Raw genomic sequence first — 21,453 nt, forward strand, 5'->3', positions numbered from 1 at the left:
TCTAAAGCTCACTGTCCTAGACATCATTAGTGCTTTCATTAATCTTGATGAGTACTGGTGATTTTCTTTTCTCCCCCTCAGATTAATAGCATGTGTGCTTGTGCTTCTGTTAACTTGTGTTTCATTGGACTATATGCCTTTCTTCAATTCAACCCCCATTCCATCCAAGTGAGGATGCCAAAGACCATGTCCTGTCTCTGGAAGCTTGCAGGTGAATTGAGGAGTTAAGACTGGTGCAGATGAAATACTCAGACTGGTCTAGTGCTAAACTGTACTTTATTGGCTGTGAATGTCTTAAGAGTTCAGAGAAGGAGAGAACAAAGTGGAATGGAATAGTCGTGGAGAACTTGTAGGAAGCGAAGCAAACCAGATTTCCGAGAGAGTATGGAGCCTACTGGCCTGAGCTAGAGCAGAGACCACAGGAGGGATGTGGGAGGTGGGCACAGAGGAAGATAGAACTAACTGAAAGGGAAGAAGGAGGCAGTATCTTAAGAACTTAATTTATCACGGAACATGATGCATGCCATCATTTATGAAAACTTTCATGTCGCACATTTTAAAAACAAGGAAAAACAACTTTCTAACCCATTTAAGTTATTTTACTGGGTTTTGAATACTTTCATGAGAAATATAAAAATGCAACATCTTATGGGTTGTTGGTAAAAAACATCTGATTGACATTAGGAAAGAAAATATACTACCTAAATTTCATAAAAACATTTTCATGAAAGTTTAGGAACTGAACTCTAGGTATGACTCAAAGAGTGCAGCTAAGGCTTGTCTTCCATTGGTTCTACTTATTTTAGTAAAGTTCTGTTCTCAGCTTTGACAGCCATTGAAATCTAGTATTCATATGACCTGTGAATTGCTTTTCTCAGTGTTAAACTGAGGATTAAAAATTAATGAAGCGCATCCTATGACAGTGCTTTCTTTAAAATATTGTTATTATATTTGGTGAGCGCAAAATAAGCTTTTTGTGCCATATAAAATGGTATATAAGATGTAAAAGTAAAAGCATATTATTTAATTTATTTAATTCATATTTGTTTTATGCTTTCACATGTTATTTTTGTGTGTATAATTTGTAATGCATACATTTGTACTACAATTGCATGGGCATCTGCCTTATAAATACAGTTATTTTGGGACATATACTCAAGTTTTTTTGTTTGTTGTGCTGATGGGATGAGGAATCATGACCATATTGTCCAGTGCATAGGATATTTTGCTTGGAAAGAGAGGCTTGAGATTCTGAAGGGCTGCCAGGTGGAAATGGTAATAGATTTGTGCTGTGCTGCTCTGGAAAGTAGGTATAGAATTAATAATAATAAACATTTATTGAGCACTTCCTATGCACCAGGCACCGCACCAAGCACTTAACATTGATTATTTTATTTATTCCTCTCCTCTACCTTAGGAGACAGGTATCATTACCATCCTCATATCAGAGTGGAGGGGGCTCAGCTGGGAGAGGTCCAGAAACTTTTACAGAGCCATATATGAGAAGGGCAGAGCTAGAGGTTGAATCTACTTCTTTCTGCCTCTAATAAAGTTTGTGCTCTTACCATAGGACTGATTCTCATTCATTATGAAAATTGCCCAACAGAGGAATGGATTGTAACACTAAGCACTTGGTTCCCTACCTCTGGAAATGTGTCCAACTAACTGTGTGGAAGAGTTTCTTCATGAGGGGTGTAATATTGTGATTTATAGTAAGAAATATATATTTGGTCCTTGTACCCCTTCCTGGAACAGAACTTCCAGGTTAGTGAACATGGGGAGATTTGGGGAGAGTGGTGTGTTTGTAGAGATCATGGAATCTCTGAACCCTTCCCCATGCCTTGCCCTGTGCATCTCTTCCATCTGGCTGTTGCTGAGTTATATCCTTTTATAATAAACCTATGTAACCTGGAAAGCAAAGTGTCTCTCTGAGTTCCATGAGCACTCTAGCAAATAAACTGAACCCAAGGAGGGTCACTGGAACCTCCAATCTATAGTCATTCAGTCAGAAGCACGGGTGAAAACCTGGGCTTGTGATTGGTGTCTGAAGGGTGGGCAGTCTTGTAGGATGAAGCCCTTCATCTGTGGGATCTGATGCTATCTCCAGATAGGCAGTATCAGAATTGAGTTGGATTATAGGACGCCAGCTGGTGTCTGGGAATTGCTTGGATGTATAGGGGAAACACCTATTGCAATTGGGTATGGAATTAGCAGGGGTGGGGAGCTTGAACTGTGTGACCTCTTAGATACCTTCCAACTTAGGAATTTTGAGCATTTCTCTAGACAGACTCTTTCCAGGTGATATAAATGCTTCATTTACTAATGAGAGACGGCAATGTCAAATAATTTGAGGAAATGCCAGATTAATAAGACTAAGCAGTTTCTTTCCTGCAGGGTTCTCAGAACCTTTGCCATGATATTATTCATCGTACATGTCCAAGGGAAGGAAATAATGTGCTGTCTTTCCCCAGACACATCAACATTGGACTCCTCCTTTATGGTAGAGTATTTCCTGGGCTTGGTGTTTCCTATTCAACCTTGGAAGCCCTGCTAGAAGCTAAAATATTTACACCGATTTATGGTAATTCTCTGAAAATGCTGTTACCATTTAGGATGTGGTCAGCAAACTCTCTCTTAGAATATTGTATTAGTTAGTATCCTCCATTCCTCTACCATGTTATGAATCAGAAAGCTTACAGTTCAGAAAATCAGAACCACTCTGGTGAGAGGGCACACTGTGTCAAGGGAACTTTGGTTCAGTTCCTCCTAGCATCTGAGGTGTCTTTGGATGGCCCCCTTTAGATTACAACCTGAGCTTACGACCTAAGGTCTGAGTAACTTCTCTGCAGCTGTACAGAATACATTAGTCACAGGATGAGTTTCCTACTCCTAGCCCAGTCACTAACCTCTACATCTACCGTGTCTGGGTAAGATATCATGTTCTCTAATGGCCAACCATATCAGAAGAGAACTCAATCAAAGAGAAACCTGACAAAACAGGCTTGAATGTACAAAAAGAAGTTTGTGATGGGCTGTGTGCAGCTCTCACTATTGGTTGGTTGTTCTTTCAATTTAGAGTCTGCTATCGGATCCCTTGGGGGCTAGGGCAGATCTCAGTGTATCAGGATGTCAAAGTTGGAGTTTTCCTTGACACACCAAGGCATGAGAGGTGCTACATTCCAGTTTCTGGCAGCAGTTACACAATTTTGAACCACTCAAACCCATTCGACATGGAAATAGTATAGAGACCTCATGAGACAACTGTGAATTTGCCCTTCCCACCATGGGGAGAGGTAGGAGCTGCTTGCTGCTCCAGTTGCATTGAGAGGAGGACTTTAAGAAGACCAGGTGGCAGTTTAACAACTGTACCCTTCTGCCTGGGGGACCCAATGACCAGTGTCTGACTTGGGCCCAAGTGAGAGGCTGGCTAAAGTGGCAATAGCTCAGAGGACTGCTATTTAGAAAGTAACCAAAGTCCTAGGACCTCATCACAGTTCTCACCCAGACTTCCAACAAGAAAAGTCTGGAAAACTACCTTGCTTTACATTTAATTTTTTTAAAAAAAATATATCTTTATTGATTTCAGAGAGAGGAAGGGAGAGAGAGAGAGAGAGAGATAGAAACATCAATGATGAGAGAGTCATCATTGATCTTCTCCCTCCTGCACGCCCCCGACTGGGGATCAAGCCTGCAACCCAGGCATGTGCCCTGACCAGGAATTGAACTGTGATCTAGTGGATCCTAGGTCAATGCTCAACCACTGAGCCACGCCCGGCCAGGCCAACCTCACTTTATATTTGTGTAGCATATATGACTGGCAGCATTATTTTATATGATCTCACTTCACAGTGAGTTTTTAAGATGAGCAAAATATGATTTCCATCTTACAGATAAGGGAGAAAATGCTCAGAGAGAGTAAATGAATCACCCAAATTTCTAGACTTGAACCAGAAGGAATAATAGCTGATGCTTACCAATGAGCTTACCCCCTTGTTAGGCACCATCATAAATGTCTTACCTACATTAAAGTCATTTAATCCTGCCCACAACTGATGAGGAAGGTATTATTAACTCCATTTTGTATCTGAGGAAACTGAGGCTTAGAGAGTTTCAGCTAATTTGTCTGCCAGAAGGTGGAAGAAAAAACCCAGGCATTCTGGTTCCTTTGTCTCTGGGTGAGTTCTTTCCATTGTACCACATTGGCCAATTTTAAAACCTAAAGATCTCTCCAGGTTAGACCCACTGCTAACAGAGCATTGCCAAGTGGCAATCTTCTGAGACCTTCCTGGATGCTGAAGTAAGAATGACTTTAACCAAGCAGTTACTTTTAATTAATTAATTAATTAATTAATTTTTAAAGCAGTTACTTTTAAATTACATAGTGGAGTCGCAGAAGCATTGTATTTTAAACAGTCTGCTCACCCTTCCCCAAACTCATTTCTAACATTAATTATTTAGAAAGCTATTTCTTAGGTACATTTCAACTTATCCTGAGTAGATGCTCACAGGTTCCAAATGACAAACAATAGTAAGGTGTCAATGTTGTGCTCAGAGCACTGGGTCCACTTGCCTTGGCTCCATGCACACCCTACGTCTCTCCAGCTGTGCTGTGCCAGGGAGCAGGATGAGCTGTGTTGGAGTCAGACATTCCTGGCCTCAGTTCTCAGTTCTATCAACCACATAATCTCTGAGTTTCAAAAACTCTTCATTTGTGAATCAGGGAGAATATGTCCCTCACTGTTTTTGGAACACTGGAGGATGAGATGAGTTGTGTGAATGAAATACCTAGTTAAGGGTCTACCATATACTAAGTAGATGTTCAACAAGTTCCATATTCCCTGTCCTCCTGCCCCGAGATCATTTCTTAATCCCATCTTGTGAGTTTGGGCAATTCAGTCATCTCCGAACCTCAAGTGCCCCATCTGTAAAATGCAGCCATCCATAAATATCTCTTAGGGCTTCTTAAAGACTACCCAAGTAAATACAGAGTGAAAGTACTTTCTAAGTTATGATTCTGTTCCTCATCACATCACCCAGCAATGCCTCGTGCAATTAGCAGGGTTTGCACTTGTTTGCTGTGTTGAGCTTTCTAAGTTCTCCCACACTCTGCCTCATCTCCTCCCTTCCTTTCCCTTCTTTACATCCTTTGGGAAGGAGATAGGGTCATTCTTTTTCTCTCCATTTCACTCGAGGCCCAGAGAAGCCCAGTTCCTTGCTTACAAGTTCTCACAAGCAGGACCAGGGCTGGGACCTGGGTGTGTGTCTCTCCTGTAAAGAGAAGAGCTTCTCCTTGGTGTCTCACCCAGTGAATCTGTGTCCTGGTGGCTGCTGTGGTTTGGCCCTTGTCCTGAGAGACTGCCCTGGGTGCACTTTGTGAAGGAGGTCACCTGCCTAATTTCTTCCCTTGCACGTCCCCCGGACATCTTGCTTCCTCTTCCTAACGCTGCTCTCTCTGAATCCCAAACTCATTGCATCTTGAACTAGACATTATTTGTGGGGTGTTTGCTGTGGGTGAGCTCATGATTAAACTGCAGCAGAACGTTTGTGTAATATCTGCTGGAGATGAAAATACTCTTTCATAGAGCATTTGTCACTGCAGTGTTCACACGCTGTGACGCCCCAAGATATTTCTCTAAAAACAGCAGCTGCTTCCCTTCCACTACCCAAACAGAAAGGTTCAGACCCAGGCCCACATTTGCATTAAGGGCCGGCTGTGTGGGGGCTTAGCTGTGGCAGACCCTGTACTCTGTGAGGGCTCAGAGATGAACTGGACACGGCCTTTGCTCTAGATTAGAGGTCATTGGAATCAGGGGGTGACCTCTCCTGGCACTTCATTGCCCCCCAGTCCTGAGCCCACTGATCTGCTGGCTGGGGCACCCCCAGGATAGCACCCCTCCTGCAGCTGTGCCCATGGAGAAGACAATGACACCCTTCCCCAGGAGGAAAAGCTGAGGTTGGGAGCATTTGGCTAGAACATGCCTGTGTTCACATCCATCATGAAAGATAAAGCAGATGAGACGAATGAGGGCGAACAGGAAAAGATGCCACCCTCAGCAAGGGCGGCAGGGGGACTTGAGGACAGGTGCGCGAGAGGCCTGGGCCACAGCCAGGCTCCATGGAAGAGGAAACGTGAACAGTGGGATCCCTTTTTATGTGCCGGGCCCCGGGGACATAAAGATGAAGAAAACCTGGTCACCACCCTGGAGTGGCACAGAGCCTGCGACCTAGAGTTAACGCCCCCTTCCTCACTGTCCCGCCTGCCCCTGCTGCCCGCTGCGCTGCCCAGCTTCCTCTGGCCACGTCTGCTGCCCGAGGCTGCCCTCACCCCACAGAGATGTAGCTCCTAGCTCCCGTGTTAGCTCTCATCTCCTCGTGTGCCACCCCTCCCAGGGATAACCACAAATCTAAAAGGATCTGTGAGACCAAAACTGCCCTTCAAATCTCCCAGCATGGAGGCTGCAGGGTGGAAACAGCAGCAGCAGTTTATTTTCCATGGGGCGCTGTGATTCCCCTGACGCCCCTGCAGGTTCTGCCCCCTAAGCTGACTCTCCTCCTGCCTGTGCCTGAGACGGGACCACTCAGGGGGTCTGCGATTTGTCCCTCTCAGGCCTGCTCAGTGCCTGCTGCCTCGGAAGCCTCACCTCCACACTGGGGGCCTCTCGGGCCCTGCTGAGGCTGGCTGTGCTTATCAGCGAGGGACCGAAGTGTCAGGGGCTCATCCTGCCACTCTCCTCTAGCTCCAGGAGTTGAGCTTTCGAGAGTAATTGATAGCTGGTTTAATGCACCCATAGGATCTCATCTTGAATCCTGGGGAAAAGGAGCCTGATCTGGGAAATACAAGATGCTGGGTCTTCCTGCCTTGCAGAGGGACTTTCTCCTTCCATACTAGAGCCTTCACACTGGGCCTGACTATGCTGAGCTCGGACAGGCAGTGACACCGGGAGCCCCAGGGCTTGAAGAGATCATAGAGGGCGCAGAGTCCATTTCCCTCATCTCACTCACCTCTTGAGGCATATTCTGTTATTTCCATTTTGCAGATAAAGAGACTAAGGCTTAAAGGGATTAGTCCATCGTTGTCCGGAGATGATACTAGCAGTGAGGAAGAAATGTGGCTGATTTCACACAGTTAATCTGAGACCCTTCTCTCTGAGCCTTCTCTAGACTTGTCCTTATATCTGATTTCTGTTGATGACAGAGACACATCTTATTTCAAAATTAATGAGGTGAGGATACATCTACCTCATAAGAAGGTGTATCCTGTGAAAATATAACTCAGAGACTCTGCAGGTAGGTGGAGTAGATGGTTACCTACATGCTATTGGAGAGGCTCCTGTAGGGGCTTTTCTCTCCTCAGAGCCCTCTTTCCTGGGAGTCTGTCATTACCAATCCTTGGATTTAGCATTGCCTTTTCCAGTCTTTTCTTTTAAAAAATTCAAATTCCCCTGGGAAGAAGAGTATCAAGACCTAAACATATTGCTGTGAATTAATAGATCAAATAATTATCTCCTTGATGGAAAAAACCTGGGCTTCTTGCAGGATAAGGCAAACTGAGCAGGTTAGAGGAGCAAGGAGAGGTTACTGGCACAAAAATGCCACCTTCTTTCAGATCAGGCCCTCAGACAAGAGGAGGTCCTTGCCTTCCTTGAACTTACATATTCAGGCTAAAATCTCATCCTGAATTTCAGTTTTCCAGAAGGAAAATCTGGCCATATTTTCCTGGAGTTGACAGTGGCAGGCAAAGTTGGCTGTGCTAGATAGATTACTGATAAAAGAAGCAACTGTGTAATTTCCATTGTGCCCTAACATGCTTGTAGTCATGACAACATATTTAGATACTTACAACATTGCCAGCCAGGGAGATGGCTAATAATTTCTTCCCAACAATCACAGTCCCTATGTAAGATGAATTCTGGCCCAGATTGAATTTTGATGAGTGTTGTCTGCAGGATGATTCTGTGTGGGGGGCGCTGGGGGTGGGGGTGGGAAAGGGAGGCTTTGGGGTTTATTAGAGGCGAGTGGGTGAAAATCACTGCAGTCACTTGGGTCCATGTCTGACATAGAGGTGAATCATGTAGTACCAGTGATTGTTGTTTAGTAACATGTCCCCCATTACCTTTCTATTTCTCCTGGTGCCACCATTAATGTACCTCTGGATTATGGCAACTGCCCCTTAGCAGAACTTTCTTGAGTATGTCTATACTCTGCTAGTGGTTAATCTAGAGTCTAAGTCACTGTCTTCTGCTCAAGAATCTCCATGGCTTACTCTTTCCTTCTGTGTTAGACCTAAACTCCCCTCCTTAATGTTTTTTCCAATCTTGCCAAACCCAATCCATGCAGATATAGTCATACTTCTTTGTTCCCAGTGCATACCTTTTCAGTTGGGACTCAGTTCCTCCCCATCCTCTGCCTACTCCATAATGGCCCTTTCACATTCTTTGTTTTCACTCACCTCTTTCTTTCACAGGAAATTTCTTCTTCTTTACTGTCTTTTCAAATTTTAATCATCTTTCCAACATTCATTTTATCCCTAAGAAGCTTTCCCTGATGAGTCCAGCCAGAGGCATTGGGTCAGCCCTCGTGTCTATTACTGGTGCCACACAGATCTACAGATGTGTCATTATTTTTGGAGTTAGTGGTTGATAGTCTTTTTCCCCCCCAGAAGACTGAACTCTTTGAGGTGATCAAGAGCTGTCTATAGATGTCTCCTGTATCTCACACAGGGTCCTCCATTCTTTCTCAACCACTCCTTCTAAAGCATCACTCTCTGCTTTCTTTTTCATTACACCACTATCACCACATGACATTATCTAACATTGTTTACCTCCACAAACAATAAGCTCCATCAGAGTAGAGGCTTCATCTGTCTTGTCATCTTTTGTACACCCAACAGCTGCAGCAAAGTCTCAGATATAGTGTAACCTCAATAAATGTGTTGACTGAATGAGTGAGTTTGTATTCATTGGCCAATTCACATCCAAAATGACGAAGAAATGGGGAGACACCAACCCTCTCCACCATGTGTGTGGCTGCCATAATGTCTAAAAGTGAAATCTAGTTTATATCTTTTCCAAGCCATCATAGAAAGCCACGCATTGCTGAATATCTAATGTATTGGAGAAATACAATCTGTAGGGACACTGTACATCCCTTTCAGAAGAGCCCTATAACCAGGGACCACAGGCAAGGCTAGTTGACTTCTCCTATAAAATGCATATACGCTCTTACTGTGCTGCTTATTCCTTGGATTACTGTGAGGTTCAAATGCATTGAAGTATGATAAAAGAAAGCAGGAAATTGTAAATCAACATAAAAACGGTAAGCGTTAGCCAACCAGCTGGCAGTGTGAAGAACTGAAATTTATTTTGATAGAAATGGTTAGAGAGATTGTGGGCCACTAGTGTTGGAAATAACATTAAAGGGAGGTTAGGAGCCCCCCATTAGAACTCTGCAGGATAATGTACTTTTGTCTGTTGGAAGGATCTTTACGAATATGTCAGGAGTTCAGTAAGAAGAATGCCTTTGTCCTTAGAAAAATACCAGTGATATATTTCCGTGTATGAATGCTGATCAGTGGGTTCTATCCAAAAGAAATAGTTAAAGAGGCCTTCAAAACCTTAGAAATGTTAGAAGGAGAAAGAGATGTCATCATCACCACCATGATGATCGTTATTGAATTAATCCTTACAACTGTCCCAAAATGTTGGTGTTATTATTATTCTTGTAAGCAGAGGAGAAAACTTAGGCACAGAGAGATGAAGTCCCTTACGTGGGCTGCCTTAGCTAATAAATCACAGGGTCAGGAGTGTAATAAGAATTGCTAACATTTATTGAGAATTTTCTAAATGTCAGTCATTCTTCTAAGTACTTCATTTAATACAATCTAAGGATGCAGATAGTGTATTCCTAGGTTAAAGAAAGTAAGACTGAGACTTAGAGAAGTTAGGCCAATTACCCAAGGTCTACATACAACTAACAAGGGTAGGAGCTGACACCTGCGCCCGGACAGGTGGCACTAGAACATATGTGCCTCCTTGCTACTGTATACTGCCTCCCTACTCTCTGCCCTCCGTCCCTTTGCCATGCAGTGTCCCATGAATGCTTTTATAATCAGGGAAGCCACTTTCATTAACCCCCACAAACCAAATGAAAGAGAGGAATGCAGAAAAGAGAGGAATTTAGGGGTGGGAAAGAAATAGCCTGAATCACTGAAGTGAGTTCCAGTGAAGAATCTCCAAGAATTATCCCCAGCTGGAGAAAGCAGATGACGTGGTTGCCACTGGCAGGCATCCTAAGGAGGTCTGACAGGCCCATGTGTGAGTGGAAGATGGTTGTCAGTTAGATGGGGGCCTACCAAGCTGTGTGAAGGGTTTGCTAAGATGGAATTATGGTCTATTGAATGGCAAAAAGCAACATCCGGCTGCCTAAAAATTACATTGACAGGATGCAAAGGCAAGAGGATATTGTTATAGATCAATAGGTAATCTTTCATACACAAAAGGTCAACTCCAGGAAGGTGGAGAGATAGAGAGAGAAGCATTGCCTGCAAACACAATATTGACTTAAAAAAAAAATTCCACCCAGTTGGCTTCTTTGATGTATCTTCTTTTAGTCAAAGTACATTTCTTTATTCATGAGTTTTTTCCCTAACCACTTTGGGTTCCTCAGTGAAGTATGAAGGCCATGATGAAGAATACTGATTTCTAGTTGTCTCGAATGCTGTGCTGTCAAATGATCAGCCTCAAATGGAAGAGAAACACTTTTAGGTCCATGTGTGCTGCAATTAGGATGCTCAAGTCAAATGACAACTCACCCCTACCCCTTGTCATTTCCTGCTTTGGTGGCTGTGATGATAAGCACATTTCCTGGCTTAAGGAAATAAACAACTACTCAATCCTACAGGTCCCTCTGATTTCTTCATCCATTTTGTGTGTTTTTTCCTTTTCTTTGAAACATGTAGTTCATCATCCAGAAGAATATTTGAAATCATTGCCATGATTCTCAGAGTCACTGGGTGCTACATCCTGGGGAGGAGTGGGCAGGTGGGGAAGGCCCACCTTGGGCAATAAATCAACAGGCTTAAGATGAATAACCCTTTGTCTCAACTTGCTGATGGGGATCTGCATGGCAGCGGATGTGAAAGAATTCTGGACACTGTAGAATTATGTAAGGATATTATTTTCAGAGCAGTCATGAAAGATCCTTTGGCAATGACAGGGCTTCTCCAAACTGGTTGCTAATTCTTTTCATTTCTCAGTTAGAAAGCACGTTTTAAATGCTCTGAGAACAAAATCCTCTCAGGAAAGGATGGAGCTGGAATCGGTCACCTCCAGCTTTGTCTGCCTATGATAGGGAGCCAGATGGGACTGGGGACTGCTCAACACCTCAATGTGACACAGAGGAGGGGCTGGACTCGATGACAGATGACACAAATTTCAGCCTCTTCCAGAGTCAAAGTTGCAGCTTTGTCCCCTGTGTTCTGCCAGAGTTTCCTCTTCTTCCATGCCCACATTCTCCCAGTTCCTCCCCAGCCCTCATGCCCTAGAGGAAAGGCCAAGGGTTCTTGCTAATAAGAATGAATGGTGCTGGCCACAAGTAGGGGCCCAATATTGGGGCCAAATTCTGCCTCTCTTGATTTCAAACTTTGCAATAATTATTTTTTTAATTTTATTTTTTTAGTCCCTACCCGAGGATATGTTTTTATTGATTATTTAGAGAGAGGAAAGGAGAGAGAGAGAGAGAGAGAGAGAGAGAGAGAGAGAAACAAGCTTTGAGAGGTGAAGTTCTTGTCTGAGATCAGTAAATGAGCCTAGAAAGTTTGATTCCGTAGCCCAAATTCTTACCTATTGTTTTGTGGGGCCACATCATAGCATCCAGGGCTTTATCAAGCTCAGCTAATTTGAAAGCCGCTTGAGTAGAAGAAGCAGTGTTTTTGCTGATGGGGGCAGGCCCAAGGGATGGAGCTCAAACACTAGGAATCTCTCTACTGATTAATATCATGTCTATTATTAGCCAAAACTTACAAAATAAAACATTGTAATCTGTCAAAGAAAAAAATGCATATATGCAGAACAAAGGAGATGATGTCTTTGAGGTCAAGGTCACAAGCTAAATGCTAGCAGAAATTTTGACTGCATCTCATTAACACTAAATTAAGACTGAGTTCTGCAAGAGGTCTGTGTGACAATCCCATTAATGCAAATGACATTCCTTGTGATGTCTGTTTTAGTAAATGGAAACAAAATGCAATTATATTAGTGGCATTCACTCATTAAACTAAACTAAAATCCACCAGCAAGTGCCTCCCCACCTCCACTTCTGCACCACATCTTTGATAAAAAGCAATTGCTTCCCAGAGTAGCAAGTGGACATTTTGCTAAAATAGGAATACACGATTTTATCATAGAGGGGGCACCAGAATACAGGAGTTCTTACAAATATCGGAGGTTGGGCAGGTTCTGGAAGGCATCGGGGTCGATGTATAGCAGGTTGTTGGCCTTTTCAATTCTACTGTAAAAGAGAAAAGAACATGAACATAATCTCTAGAGTAAGGACTGCTGTAGTATTTTCACACTATGCAGAATATATCAATGTCATCTGCCCGTCCATCGTTTCAATAAAAATTGAGCATGCATGCAGTGCCTTTTACCATGCTAAAGTGTGCAAACTAAATATTAACCCTGTCCTGTTTAACTCTCATCCACCAAAGTTCTCCTGGGCTGTCTATCAGAGGTGAACAAACACTGGCTGGGTGAGTCATTTTCAACCTGAGCACAGCTGAGCCTTTAACCAGTAAGGATCTCCCAGAGTCTGAGGAGGCTAAGAGGGTAGGGATGGGACTAATACAGGGAATCAAGCTTTTGTCTGGTCAGGAGACAAAAGATAAGGGGATGGAAAACAACAAAAGAGGGTGAGAAGAGAGATAGGAAGGAAACAGGCTGAGGGGCAAAAGGAGATTGGAGAACCAGAGAATGAAAAAGCAAAGGAAGACAAATATTGGGGCAGACAGTGGCCATCTGGTTTTAACCATGAAATCCTGGCGGACAGTAGCTGGGGATGTGCAGTGGCTCCCTTCATGCTGTAGACTGAGGCCGCTCCCTCAGCGTGTGGGAGGTGGTAACCTCTGCTGCAGGTTGGCCTGAGCCGTGTCCTGATCAATAGTCCGGAGGTGAGCATGTTCACATTTGGATTCCAACAGAGAGCTGCCCTTTCCTCATCTTGCTGGATCAATGTATATTTGCAGAGACGCTCTGTGTTAATTACTTCCTCCCTGTTTCATTAGCTTTTATGTTGCAGTAACATGTAGCTACCCAGATCCAAGTCCCAGGTAATTAATCATTTTAAGTACAGTCAGTGCTAGGATGGGGTGAGCACCTCTCCATGCAGGAAGGAGCTGTCCCATTAGCTCCAGTGCCCATTGAACTGCGTAGGGGGATGCCTGCTTGACCCTGCTCAGAGGGCTGGCTGCCCTTTCGTTCATTTCTCTGATAGTTCCTGTGGGTTCTGAGACCCTGGTCATGCCTCTTTTTCCCAGTAGGGTAAGGAGAGGCCAAGCAGAGAGAGGAGAAAGGGCGGATCAGGAAGGCAATGACAAAGACAAACCTCATAGGTTCTTGCTTACATTTCATGTAATCTGGGCAGGTTGGAGAACGTGTTCGCCTCTATCACTTCCAAGACATCATTCTGCGAGATCTCTCTGTGAAGGAAGAAGTATAATTCAAGTCAGTTCAGTTATATCTGTAAATGGACTCAGGGATCATCATAGAGGCTGGTGCTTAGGATGATTCATGAGACTCACAAAACACTTTTCTGCCCTCAACGAAGTCTGCTGTAATAAAATGAATATATGAGATGCTAATACTTATAGAACAATGAGACAGGAAACCCAAGGCGATGCCTCACTTTAGAGGCTTTTCAGTCTATAGATGTAGACACTGAGGTCTGGAGAGGGAAGGAGATTTGCTTCAAGATATTTAGGGAATATGTAGGGTGAGAACAAACTTGAAGTTCCCTATACTGGGGGTTGGTTAACTTTTTCTACAGGGCCAGATAGTAAATATATTTTTTGGTTCAGCAGACCATTTGGTCTCAGTTGAAACTACTTAACTGATATTTAGGGCAAAGTAGCCATAGATAACATGTAAATGAGCATGACTGTGTTCCAATAAAATCTTATTTATAAACACAAGTGGCAGGTTACTCTTGGTGCCACAGACTGTGCTCAGTGACCCTGCCCTAGACCATGGAGTCAAGTTCTTCTGTCCACTGATCTGGCTGCCAGAGATGAGAACCTTGATTCAGTGTCTTTTAAAGAAACATGGAAAATCCTTCCCCCTTCATGCCATCACCCAAGTGGGAGTTGCTGTTGCAAGGTCTCTGGCATTAATGTTGTCTCGGCCTAAAATACCCCCCAGAGATCCTTCAGGCCCCAGCTTCTTTCCCCCTGGAGTAATTTGAGGGCAGTGGGGAATGAAGTCCACCATGTTGAAGCCTGGAGCTTGGGAAGAGAGAGGGTGGCTTCATCTGTTAGTGTTTAGAAAGTGGCTCACAGATGAAACGTACTGTTATTAGGCCTCCCGGGGAAGACTCTGAGAGTTTCATTGCTGCAGCTGAGTGTCTCAGGAAATCTCAGAGGCAGCATGCACTCAAATCAGCTGAGGAAGAAGCCTGTCTGTTGGCCTGGGAGCTCTAGAAAGGCCCTAGATCAAGGGACCAGCCTGGAGGGCAGGACAGGAGACTGCCTTGTGGGGGAGGGGACGTGTGACTGTGAACAGCAGCCACCTCAGTGAGGGGGGCTGGTGACATCTGGGGCCTGTCAACTCCTTGAAGGAAGGTAGAGTCATTTCTCACAAGCCCCCGTGAGGGAAGAGAAAATGCCTCTTATTCTAGGAGAGCATCTTTTATGATTCATTTGGAATATTTAAGTCTTCACGATTTTCACAGTTGAAGATAGATGAGGGTGGTGTGTGTGTGTGTGTGTGTGTGTGTTTAATAGAACATGTTGGCCATTGGCCATTTATCTTGCTTGTCAGTCCGGCACATGGAAGGATTGCCAGGAGATACAGGGATGCAGACTAGGAGAGGGGTGGTAGGCATAGAGAAATAGGCATTTATTTCAACACTTATAGGAGGAGTGAGAGTTGCATGGGTAGAGACTAAGGTACAGAGGAAAGAACTAGGTGACAGAGGGGGTTTAAATGCAAATGGAGTCATATTTTCCCAAAGCAATTCCCAGGTTCACTAACAGTTACCAGTAGGTTGGTCACCACTTGTGGAAATATCTCAGTTTAATATTGCCCCAAAGGTAGGCATGTCTCCTTAAAAGATAACTAAAAGTTAAAAGAACACACAAGCCAAGAAACACTTCTAAATTAATCCAGAAGGTAGTTCACATTTAATGGCCTCACCCTCAAAGATAGGAGAGGGTATAAGGATTGGATAGGGTGGGGGTGGGGGGAGCCTTAGGCTGAATGAGGGGTGGGGGGAGGTGAACAGTGTGCTGTAGTGGAAAGGGACTTCCTCACTGAGAACCCAGTCCAGCCCAGTTCTGCCTCTAGTTATTTCTATTACCATTTAGTAAGTGTCATCTATTTACCAGCCACTCTGCACACTTTCTCTCCAGTGCTTTGAACACACCCATGAAGTGGGCATTTTGATCTCTACGGTAATAAACAGTCCCGCCTGTATGCAGAACCAGCTCTGGCTGGACCACTTCCTTCCACACACCCGCCTCCCAGGCCACGTTGGGCCCAGTATTTCCACTCCCATATATTTACTCAGGAGAAATAAAAATTTATGCACTTCCAAAGATTTGTACACAAATGCTCATAGCAGCTTTATTTGTAATAGCCCAAAACTGGAAGCAACCCAGTTGGGTGAACTGTGGAATATTCATGTGATGGAATACTACTAGTTGATAAAATGAAACAAACTGCTGATACGACATCGCTGAACCTTTAAAAAGTTATGCTGAGGGAAAGAATGCAGACATGAAAGCATGCATACTTCTTACTGTGTGGTTCCATTTATATGAGGTTCTAAAACAGGGAACACTAATCTGCAGTGACGGAAATCAGGGTAATTGTTGCCCGAGGCCTAGATGGAGGTTGCTGACAGGGAAGAGGCAGGGAAACTTTCTGGGGTGGTGAAAATATTCTATATTAAGGTTGGGGAGGTAGGAACATGGGTGTGCATATATTTGTCTAACTTACAGACTTTAAACTTAAAATGGGTACATATATTTTATTGTATATATAACACTAAAGTTATTTGAAAAATGCTCTTGTTTTTTTTTTTTTTTAAAGGAAGAAGACTAAAACTCCGGTTTTTATTTTGTTTTGAGAACTGAATTAAGAGAACAATGGAAAAATCTTGGTCATGTTGTCTGGCCAGACAGTGGCATTTAAATCCTGTTCTTTCTTGGTGATCCTGTGTTAGGTTCCTCCCTGACTTGGCTGTCTCTCCCTCCTCCCTGCCTATGGAAAGTGAAGACTTGGACTAGATCAGAGTTTCTCAACTCCAGCTGTACATTAGAATCTTCTGGTGGACCTTTAAAAATTCCAAAGCCTGGGTCCACACCAGAGAGTTGGGTTTACTTGGTCTGGGGTTTGACTCTGGTGTTGTTTTTTCCTCCCTTTAATTCTCCAAGCCATGGCGATTCTAATGTGCATAAAGGATTGAGAACTGCTGGGCTAAATGACCAAAAAGTCCCTTTTAGATCTATGATTTCTGTCTTAAAACTTGCTTCAGGAGCAAGGGCCAATTTTCCCTTGGCTGCTAAGACAATAAATTAGATAAATCAGGTTCTTGGAGCACAAGAGGCAATGACACTAAATAGTAGCAAGAGAAACCTGGTGACAGAACCTGGAGACGGCAGTAAAATAGAGCAGGTATGAGTTAGGTTTATTTTTTCATAAGTAAGAAAGTTTCATCACAAAGTCACAGCACTGCAAAAGTATAGCAAGAGATGTGGAAAAATATGTTGTAGCACCTTACGTTTGGTTAGTGTTGATAATTAACAGAGTTTTTTTTAATGCATAGCTTCCCTTCATTTTCAGTGCACTTGTGTAAGTTAGAGTGAGTGCAGCCAATACCATCTCCAGCTAGATTAACAGAGGTGACCAGGCTTGGCTAGGATAATACACAGTTGTGAGGATTACACAACTGGTCTTTGAAGGGAGCATGTAGAATCTTGACATCCAAAGAACTTACATAATTAAAAATCATTCTTTGTCTCAAATGATTCTGTTGACAATTTTCTTTGCATTGCGACAAATCATTACAGTTGGCACAATTCAAGATGTGATGGTGTTTCCTTAGAGTCAGAAGTATAGGTTCATGAGAGAGAAGAGCTCTAGGGATGGGATAGATTTCAAAGTGTGAGCCAGTAGTCTATATGGTAAAATGATTTTTTGTAATAATGCTGAAACAGAAATTTTCATTCTCATTCTGTGAGCATATGGTGTAGTCCTACTTGATATGTGATATGCAACAGCTATAGCGCAGAAGCAGATATGAGAATGCATCTGTCTTCTATTAAGCCAGGAGTTAAAAATATTTGCAAATATGTAAAACCACGGTCCTCTCCTTACTTATATTTTTTGAAAGGGTGGTTATTTTGCATAAAAACATATTTATATTAACATGGAGGAATTTATTGTTTTTAGATGAACTAGCAAATGAATTATTCCCCAGTTTTAATTTTTAGTATGGTAAATGTCATTAGCTATAACCCACATAAGCAAATCTTTTTGGTGTCTTTAATAACTTTGTAAAGTGTAGAGATCCCGAGACCAAAAAGTTTGGGAGCTGTCCAAGGTAGACACTGAGCGCCGCCCTTCTGGGTTACGGATCCTGACTGTGGAAAGCTTATTTCCGGAGGAGCCTCTCATCTCCTAGGACAGTGCTTCTCAAGTGTTCATGCATGTGTGAATCATCTGGGGATCTTGTTAAAATCCAGATTCTCAGTGAGAAGATCTTGACTGGGGCCTGAGGTTCTGCATTTCTGATACCCCAGGGCAGGGGATAGTGCTGGTATTGAGATCACACTGATTGCAAGGTCCTTTAGAATGGTTAATAACACCCCCCCGGACCTTTCTCTCCAACACACACATATGAGTGAATACGAGGAGCATGACAGAGGAGTTCAAATCAGCTTAAGAGGAGTGAAGTATTTGAGTTTAAAAACCCTACACCCCTCTGGAAAGCTTTCCATTACTCTCTCATCATTGAAGTTTTCCTGTCCTCTACATTCTCACAAGACTTCTTTCATTTCCCAGTTAAAACAATTAACATTGTTTTGTCATTGCTTTTTTGGGGGGGTGGGGCTGGTCGTTGTTTAATTCCCCAATTTGACTTTGTGTTTCTGGATGGTGTCTTATCTGTCTGTCCTTGTATCTCCAGCATCTAGTGGTAAGTTGGCATGTAATATGTACTCAAGAAATGTTTAGTGAATGGACGGGTAGATGAAGGAGAAGTAGTCTTCAGGTCCAGAAATGGTATCTGCAAAACTGCGAAGGAGATGAAGCTTGTCTTTGGTATTTATTTGCCCTCTTTTCTGTAGGCAACATGCCCAAGTCTGCAAAGAGGTTGCCAAGGCTAGCTTGTCTGTGGGTTAGGCTTTTGTCCCAGTAGTTTTAACATTTAATACGGCATACAAGGGGCATATATGTGTATTTGGTCTGCTGCACTCATAGTGTCTGGATGTCCTTAGCTCTACCTCTCTGCATCCCAGGTGAGGTCCTTGAATTGACAAAACACCCAGACAGGAGAAACAGGGGAGGTGACTGGCATGACTGTAGGTATGCTTAAAGCATTTGATTGGGGGTTAAGAAGGTGAATTTTAAGGTCCTTTCTGTGCATGAAATTCCATGTTTCTTTGAAAGAAGGGGAGACGTGCTTGCAAGAGGTACTGGGGGTTCTCAGGGCATTCTGTCTGGAGTGAGTTTCAGAGCCACAATCAAGTTCTACTCCAGGTTTGCATTCTGGTCAATGGAGTGGTATTCATAAACAAGTACAGGCGTACCTTAGAGATATTGTGGGTTCAGTTCCAGATCACCGCAATGAAGTGTCATAATTTTTTTTTGCTGGTGGAGGATCTTGCCTTCAACTTGTAAAAAATGCAACATTTATGAAGCACAACAAAGTGAGGTGCAGTAAAACACGGTGTGCCTGCATGCTTGATGGGGAAGTGGGGGGTGTCAGCAGGAGAGATTTTAGGGAGTAAATGACTATGTAGAATTAAGCCAGGTCCAGCATAAAATTTCAGCCTATCATAGAGTGGTATTAATTTGTCCACCATTTCATGTGATACTCATTTGCCAAATGCTGGGACTGCTTCATTCAGAGCAGATTGGCTATGGGTCTTATACGATAAGAAAGAACTGAAAAATTATGAGCAGCAATTAAAGGTTTCACTAGAATTTCAGTGGCATCTATGAATTAGAGAACAGGATGTAAATAAGAAATCACATACGCAGAAATGTCTTCTTTGTTTTTGCTTTTTTCTGACACAGGAGATATTCTCCAACAGGGTCTTCTCCACCTTTTCCCTCCTCCCCTGACTCTCCACACAGCATTTTTTTCCAGCACAAGGTGCGGCAAAAGGAGGCTTACAGTTGTGAGTACATGAAACACAGAGTTTATTCTTGTATTGTTATTTATTAATTATTGTATTATTTTTCCATATGAACAACTGTAAAACCTACTTTTGCCCCACCATGTATATTCAATATACTGCCCCCTAACTGGGTACATTAGGGGATTTGATTGAATTAAAATGTTTTTAATATTCACTGAATCAAATTTATTTCTTTTGTTTTCAATAACCTTAGGCTAAATTTAGTTGACTAAATTTAGTTCCCTGTGTTCCCTCTGGTCTAGGATCCCCACACACTCCATGGTACAGCCCTTCCTTACACACTGCCTTGGGTTTGTATTCTGCTTTGTCTCCTTCACTAGGCACATAACTCCTGGAGGACAGCGACACTGCCTTTTACCTTAGTATTCCTGCCCCAGCCAAGTGTTTGCTGAATGAATGGTCTTTGAAAGACTGTAAAAGATTTCCACCTTTGCTCTTGCACAATAAAGCTGTGTTCTTGAAAACTTGCAGTAAAGAAAGCATTTGCATATCAAATAGTGTGTTAGCACAGGAAGGAAGCTTCCTGTTTAGCAGAACCTTGGAGTGAAATTTTAAAAGAGCGAAGCACTAATTCAACAAGTGCTCAACAAATTTTTATTAAGCAGCTTTGCATTTCAGGCACTATACTCAGTGCTGGGGATCTGAAGATGAATAAAAGTGGTCCTGGGCTTTATCAGTTATCTCTCCCTCAATGAGTCTAGTATTTTAGGCTTTCCTTAACTGGGTGCTATCTTTATCTGATGTGCTATATCTGAGTTACTGGAAAAATAAAGTGGATTGTTGGCACATTGCATTTCAATATAGCTACAGATATATCAATAATGATATGCTTATATGTAGTATATATTATACATTATATATGTATTATATTAAATATGTTATATATGATTACATATTATGCATATATGATATATATAAATAAAATGTGTTTTCCTGTATTTCTACCACATGTCTACTCCCCCAGTTCTTTGGAAATATGCTGTATAATTAAAAAAAATTTTTTTATTGATTTCAGAGGGAGGAAGGGAGAGGGAGAGAGAAATAGAAATATCAATGATGAGAAAGTCATTGGTTGGCTCCTTCTGCAGTCCCCCTGCTGGGGATCAAACCCACAACCCAGGTGTGTGCCATGACTGGGAATCAAACTGAGATCTCCCGGATCATAGGGTGGATGCTCAACCACTGAACCACACTGACCAGGCATGTGCTGTATAATTTAAATACATACAGAACAGGGCAGGTAAAAATTCCCATGAAAATGAATTCCAGAATATTTCATAAAACTCTCCAAATATCTACTCCCACCCTCATTCAGAATTCCCTTAGGGTCAGATCCAGAGACTTTATACTAGAGATCGGAATTTGAATCCTACCTCCATTTTTACTAGCTGTATAACTATGGGCAAGTTACAGAGTTCCTCTGATCTTCAGTTTTCTTGTTTATAAAATGTAAACAATGACTACCTCACAGGGCTGTCAAAGGGATTAAATATGATTGTGTGTGTGGAATCACAATACTTGTCACATGGTAAACTCAAATGTCCCTGTGCCACCCTGACAGCCTGCCTTTTGTGTAGTTAAGGACTGAATTTCTCTGCAGCTGGGAAACACTGGGCTAGCCAACCAATGGTGTTTCAAAAATGGTGCTAGCAAAGGCTCTAGCAATGCTTCTCTTAAACTCATCTACAGATCATTTAAATCCTTAAACCAGGCTGTGGCATTATCCCCAACTCCATCCTGAGTCTTACCCACAGTGAGACCCACCATCTGGTTTGTTGGCCAACAAAAGAGATTAGGCAGAACACATAGATGCCCCA

General features: G+C 42.8%; 1 protein-coding gene across 1 annotated transcript in view; it reads right to left on the reverse strand.

Annotated features, from left to right (window-relative positions):
- Nucleotides 1–21,453, reverse strand: part of FSHR (follicle stimulating hormone receptor) — a gene marked incomplete at both ends in the record, with an annotated part of 130,405 nt that overhangs the window by 23,501 nt on the left and 85,451 nt on the right. Inside the window, 2 exons of the mRNA XM_081156310.1 lie at nucleotides 12,433–12,507; nucleotides 13,619–13,693. Coding sequence (XP_081012436.1) covers nucleotides 12,433–12,507; nucleotides 13,619–13,693 — 150 coding nt within the window. The remainder of the gene's footprint in view (nucleotides 1–12,432; nucleotides 12,508–13,618; nucleotides 13,694–21,453) is intronic.

Source organism: Miniopterus schreibersii (assembly GCF_964146895.1).
Source record: "Miniopterus schreibersii genome assembly, chromosome: 13".
In the NCBI taxonomy this organism is placed as follows: domain Eukaryota; kingdom Metazoa; phylum Chordata; class Mammalia; order Chiroptera; family Miniopteridae; genus Miniopterus; species Miniopterus schreibersii.